Source organism: Triticum aestivum, chromosome 1B (genome assembly GCF_018294505.1).
Source record: "Triticum aestivum cultivar Chinese Spring chromosome 1B, IWGSC CS RefSeq v2.1, whole genome shotgun sequence".
NCBI lineage: Eukaryota > Viridiplantae > Streptophyta > Magnoliopsida > Poales > Poaceae > Triticum > Triticum aestivum.
This window is the reverse complement of record NC_057795.1, coordinates 541739731-541746068: the sequence shown is the minus strand read 5'-3', so window position 1 is coordinate 541746068 and position 6338 is coordinate 541739731. Positions and strand designations below refer to the sequence as shown.

At 46.0% G+C, this 6338-nt stretch overlaps 1 protein-coding gene across 4 annotated transcripts; it reads left to right on the top strand.

Moving 5' to 3' along the window:
• Positions 1–291: 291 nt before the first annotated feature.
• LOC123137075 (probable inactive receptor kinase At5g58300) lies at positions 292–5485 on the top strand. Of its 4 annotated transcripts, none has more exons than XM_044556643.1 (4): positions 292–625; positions 1816–2083; positions 2553–3872; positions 4611–5485. In XM_044556643.1, exons 3-4 carry the CDS (start codon positions 3095–3097, stop codon positions 5255–5257), a joined length of 1425 nt encoding a protein of 474 aa, XP_044412578.1. In that variant the 5' UTR covers positions 292–625; positions 1816–2083; positions 2553–3094; the 3' UTR covers positions 5258–5485. The 4 variants fall into 4 exon arrangements, with proteins under 4 accessions (XP_044412578.1, XP_044412586.1, XP_044412601.1 ...); XM_044556651.1 differs by having other exon boundaries at positions 2550–3872; XM_044556666.1 differs by lacking the exon at positions 1816–2083.
• Positions 5486–6338: the final 853 nt, after the last annotated feature.

The window sequence follows — 6338 nt, the reverse complement described above, 5'->3', positions numbered from 1 at the left end:
ATGGACATGGTACATCCGTCCATTAATCCGCAGAGAGCCCCACGCCTCCCCCCCAAAACCATGAAAAAAAGGAATCCTCATCCCCGCTCGCATCTGAGACCACCTGCTTTATGTGCTGGACTTTTGGTTCGGTGCTGCTGCTTTCTTTCAAAGCGCTAGCTTGGTCCTTGAGAAAATTACATGTAGCCTAGCTGGTTAGGTGCTCTGCATTGTTGCTTTTGTGCATGTTCCATTCCATCAGTGCAGCCAAGGAGTTCACCAGTGTGCTGTGGCTTTCCTTTATCCATTGCAAGTCCTGTTGGAATCCCGCCTTGTCACTATCCCTGTGTGGAATCCCGACGCCACCCACCTCCTGATTTCCAGTGGTGTGGGGCCCATCTCATCCCGAACTTTCAATCCCAAGTCTCCACGGTAGCCTGTCCGTTGCTCCCGTAAAAAACCCCGTCGAACCTAGCATTGCCGATTGCTCCCCTATAGCGCTCCCGGGAGACGGCACGCGAGCCTCGCTCGATCCCCGCCACCTGCGCCACCATCCTGCAGGGCTGGAGCACGGAGACAATGGTGGCCGTAATGATCGTAGTGACCGCCAGCGCCGGATTCCTCCTCCTCCGCAAGAAACCCAAGGGTATGCAGGCCTGAACCCCTACATATATATAGGCATTGTCGTGTGCGTGCTAGAGCTCTGTCTGGTTTTATAAACTGATTAGAGCGTGGGTTCTATGAATCAAGGATGCTTCCTGATGGCTAGGGGGTTCCCTGAAAGAGCTGGTGTGGATTGATAGCGTTTGGGTTTCTGCGTGGAGTGGCTGTGACATGTATCGGGGACTAGAATGAATCTGAATTGTGTGTAGGGATTGGCTATCTTCTTTGTTATTGTAGGTATTTTGTTTCAGATAAATATAGATATCTTTGAATCTATGAGTAACTACATGTTCAATCTTGATCCAAAGTTTATGCCTTTGCAGTATGATTCGACTATTTAGTTCACATCCTTTTGTCTCTGCAGATTCTAATGCAATTTTAAACTTTTCTTGTGAGTCATTTTGCGCACTGCTACCCTTTGGATAAATTATTTGCTCTATCTAAAGCAGGGCTCCCGTGAAACTATTCATGCCGATTTTGCTAATTTATGATGTGTAGATTATTTGATCTAATGTATTGTCTGCTTACTCTTGGGAGTGTGGATGACTGTGCTTATTCTACATATTATGTGCAAGCATAGTGTTCCTTGCACGGGCATGATGATGAGCGAATAATCATAGTTCTCCGATTGCATACTTTTGACATTGGGCGGGGCTCCCATGTTTGTATTCATGGCCAATCTGGCTAATTTATTATTAGTAGATTGTTTGGTCTAATTTACTGCTTGCTTACTCTTGGGAGTGTGGACGACCGTGATTTGCTATCTGCTTATTCTGCTTATTATGTGCAAGCATAGTGTTCCTTGCACGAGCATGGTGATGGGAGAATAAATCGTAGCTCTCTGATGCATCCTTTTGCCATAGGTGACGTTCTAGGAAAAGATCCTTGTGCACATCTGAATTGTTTACATGAAAACAATTCAACAAGCTAAATATGAACACAAGAAATTGTGTATCTTAGATACCATTCGGGGCACATACAGTGTTTTCTATTAGTAGAAGCAAGGTAGACACAAGACAGGGATATATTGAGGCTAAGAACATATTTTTTAGTTTGTTTAGCCATTGTTCTTTTTTACATGTAATCGGTTCGTTCATTACATGGGAACCCGGACTTGCATTGGTGCCAAGTTTGGCTCACACATTTACAAGCTTTTATCTGATTTACTTGCAGTTTGTACAACACACACAATTTGGATCAAGTGCATAAGCCAATAGCTGGAGATCTAAATTAAAATTGGGGTGTTTCTGTTAAGGCCTCTAGATCACAGTTCAGTAGAGGGAGGTCAGCTGTAGCGGAATTTCACATGCTGCAGTAACAAGACATACACATGCATTGACTGTGTGCCCCCTGCATTTAATTGTAATTGCGTTGCCGATGGAGCAGGGAACAAATCAAACTTCTCATTCAGAACTATTTATGGGGAACCCAGACATTTCTGGTAAGTATCGATGTGCAAAAAACATGTGTAAACACACATCATCAACATTTGCTTGTAACATCTGCGGTGATCTAGGACTACGGAATTATGCCATATGTCAGTCATAATTTGAGCGTTTTAAATTATTTTGTAATGTTTTCATTGATTTTTTATGAGATTGTTGCTCCTTAAACTTGTAGATTGACAATATGAGTGCTGCCCTTTAGGGCAAGCATCAAAGCTTTAACATTGCCCACTAGGTCGAGAAGATTGAGAGAATCAACATGGTTACCTGGTGCACTCGACAGAGATAAATATGTATAACCCGTTGCAACGCACGGGCCTTTTTGCTAGTCACGAATAACACTACTTCTACTGTCTATGTTTTTCCACTTATGTACTGCAGCATATAATACACCTACTATGGTTTAGACTCTTGATTGATGTTATAAGAACCAATGTCACTTACTCTTTTCCTTTTCTGCAGCAGAAGTGAAACATTGATGACCCTTGGATTATAATTCTGGTTCTGCTTGTTCTCTGGTCATCCTAACAGTGGAACATCTTGTGCTCATAGCTTTTCTTTCTGCTGGTCTGCTTCTTCCTTGTGCCAAAGGAGCTGATCTCAACTCTGACAAACAAACCCTTCTGGAATTTTCTGCATATCTTCCTCATCCAAGAAAAATAAACTGGTCCCTCACAACCCAGGTCTGCACATCCTGGGTTGGGGTTACATGCACACCAGACGGGAAGCGTGTTCGTATGCTGCGACTACCTGCAGTAGGACTGTTTGGTCCTATGCCCTCCAACATACTTGGCAAGCTTGATGCCTTGGAGGTGCTAAGCCTTCGGTCCAATTGTCTTACTGCTGGCCTCCCCACTGATGTAGCATCCATTCCATATCTGCACTCTCTCTACCTTCAGCGCAACAACTTGTCAGGCACAATACCTACTTCCCTAGCTTCAAAAATAACGTTCCTCGACCTGTCGTACAACTCATTTGTCGGAGAAATCACATTGAAAGTGTAGAATATGACTGGGCTTACTGGGTTGTCTCTCCAGAACAACTCACTTTCTGGACCCATCCCTGATCTTCACCTCCCTAAACTGAGGTATTTGAATTTGAGCTACAATAACCTTAGTGGGCCCATTCCAGCTGCTCTGCAGAAGTTTCCAGCCAATTCTTTCTTGGGGAATGCTTTTCTATGCGGGCTTCCCCTGGAACCATGTCCAGGAGCAACACTTTCTACTCCTTCTAATGCAGCACCTCCCCCGAATTCTAAAGATGGTCCCAAGACCATAGTCATTGCAGCAGCTGTTGTAGGAGGGCTATTAGTTATTGTTGTCATTGCGATAATCTTGGTACTATGCTGCTTCAAGAGGAAGGGAGGTGGGGATCCTGAGGAAGCAGAGAGGAACAAGCCAAGAGCTTCATCATCCAAAGGCAAAGGAAGAGCAGAATACAGCAGTGGTATCCAAGAAGCAGAGAGGAACAAGCTAGTTTTCTTTGAGAGCTGTTCTTATGATTTCGACTTGGATGATCTGTTGAGGGCTTCAGGTGAAGTCATTGGAAAAGGAAGCTACGGTCCGACCTACAAAGCTGGTCTTGAGGATGGCACGACAGTGGTGGTCAAGAGGCTGAAGGAGGTGGTGGCGGGAAAGAAGGAATTCAAACAGCAAATGGAGATAATCGACAGGCTTGGCCAGCACCAGGGTGTTGTTCCCTTGCGTGCTGTCTATTACTCCAAGGACGAGAAGCTCTTGGTCTATGACTATGTTACACCGGGTAGCCTTTCAGCTGCTTTGCATGGTATGCTCTTTATCTCAAGTCTTTGATTTGAACCACTATGCAAGTATGCATTTCATTTACCTGTTTGAATTTTGAAACTTGTTTTGACGTGGTGTTTCATCAATTACTTCGATGACAAGTACATGCAATTCTATGGTAGAAATTGCCTTTAAATTTGTAGCACTGTGAAATTGTTCCTGAAATAATTAGGAACCTGCAGTCCAAGTAAGTGTGCCATTTATGCATTCTGGCATGGAGAGAACTGAGATCGCCTTTATGTTAATCTTTTGGAATCTCGAAGTGAACGATGAAGACAATTCCTTAGATATACAAAATTCCGAGTTGGTTATTCTGAATTAGATAAGAAGATTATACAGCATTAATACTGTACTATACATTCCTTATATGCTGCCTTTCGACCCTCGGCCGTAATGGTGCTGAAGGAAAATGGAAGATAGTTTGAGGCAGTGCAAGCTGAAGTCAACAAGTTCCTTCCACACTGATTTATTTGTTTAGTGTAGGACCTTTACTTCTTTTCTGAATTTCTGATGAACATTCAGAGGGAATTGTTTGTGGTTTTGTAGCTACAATTTTTTAGAATTTTGAGCTACTGTTTTTCTATGGATGCTGAAATGTGTAGAAAAGAATAGGTGCCGGTTTTCTTCACCTGTATAGTTAACTTGCATCTTTGTACTACCGCATATGTATTGAAACGACGAAGTTACATGATCACCGACTTACCATCGATTGTGAACACAGGGAACAGATCTGATGGAAGAGCACCACTGGACTGGGAGACGAGAGTGAAGATATCGCTCGTCGCCGCACGAGCGATCGCTCATCTTCACACCGGAGCAGGCGGCAAGTTCATCCACGGCAACATCAAGTCGAGCAACGTCCTCCTCTCGCGGGATCTCAGCGTGCACGTCTCCGACTTCGGCCTCTTGCAGCTCATGGCCCCCCTTCAGTTCCACCCGCGGCTCGTCGGGTACCGCGCGCCGGAGGTCCGGCAGGCCAAGAAGCCGACCCAGAAGTCGGACGTGTACAGCTTCGGCGTGCTGCTACTGGAGATGCTGACAGGGAAGGACCCCCTCTGGTCCCCCAGCCGCGACGGTTACGTTGGGCACCTCCCGAGGTGGGTGCTGGCCGTGGTCCGGGAGGAGTGGACCTCGGAGGTGTTCGCCGAGGACCTGCAGAGGCAGCCCAACACCGAGAACGAGATGGTGCAGCTGCTCAAGGTGGCCATGGCGTGCGTCACCATTTACCCCGACCAGCGGCCGAGGATGGAGGAGGTCGTGAGGAGGATCGAGGAGATCCGTAGCTCCGGCTCCAGCTCCGGCCCCGGGACGACGACGAGGACCTGCCCCGAGGACAAGCCAAGGGAGGAGCACATCCAGATCACCTGACCTCAGTGGCGTAGTTGCGAGGTGGCCAGCGTGGTCGCCCAATAGTTCTTTCTAACCTAGTATAAGGTTGCTTGGGTGGCCAGGGTGGTCGCCCATTAGTTCCAGATCACCTGACCTCCAGGATGCTCCCTCGATTTCGATTGATTTGGTCCATCGGATGGTGGTGAAACTGCTATTCCTTGTGTTCGTTGACGTTGGATCTTTGCTGAATTTTTTTAGTGTTGAATGTCACCTCGCGGCCTCTTACCTGATTGGCTTTTTTTAGCAAGAAAGCTAGGTCTTATTGATTAATACCAATGTTTATAGGAAAAGCGATTGGGTCACTTGACGTGCCCAACCAAATATGGCGCCCATAAGGGAGAGAAGTACCTGACCTAGCTAACCTATGAACTTCAATATCTGAAGCTTGAGGTTTGAAAACAAAATTACAAGAAGTAAAATTTCTAACAGTTTCTAGGATCTCTCTAATAACACTTCCATAGCTTCCTCCCATACCCTGGCGAATATGGTTCACCACCTGTTTATAATCCGATGCGATTTGGAGATGCTGCATCCCCAAGTCTTGCGCCAGTGAAAGAGCTTCTCGGCAAGCTAAAGCTTCCAAACTAGCTGGATCCGCTATGCCCTGGATAACTAACACTGACGACCCAAGATAGGAACCATCGCGATCACGGCAGATGGCTGCTGCGGTACCTGCATTGTGCTACACTGAAACTCTGGCGTCCACATTTATCTTCACTAGTCCCTCATCAGGCGGGATCCAGTGTCGTTGCCATTATTGCATGTAGAACCAGCTCTTGTTGTAGGCTTAGGTATTACCGAAATTTGATCCAACTCAAAAAAGAAGTTTGAAACAAATGTGTGAGTTTCATAGGGGCTCTGATTAATACCTTCGTGAATGAGTTTTCTCCTTGCATACCATATCGCCCACAAGGTCACCGTCATCCGTGTGAACTCATCGTGACTTGGAACATCCATCATTGAAAAGAGCCAGCTCCTAGCATCTGGCCCTGGTGTTGCAATCATATGCTCTAACGAATCATGGTCCACTAGAACCCATACACAACGTGCCATGGTGCAC

Excerpts from the sequence above, each read along its gene's own strand:
- LOC123137075 (XM_044556666.1), top strand. The coding sequence starts at position 3,095 with ATGACTGGGCTTACTGGGTTGTCTCTCCAGAACAACTCACTTTCTGGA. Across the intron at positions 3,873-4,610 it reads CCTTTCAGCTGCTTTGCATG|GGAACAGATCTGATGGAAGA; the intron begins GTATGCTCTTTA and ends TTGTGAACACAG.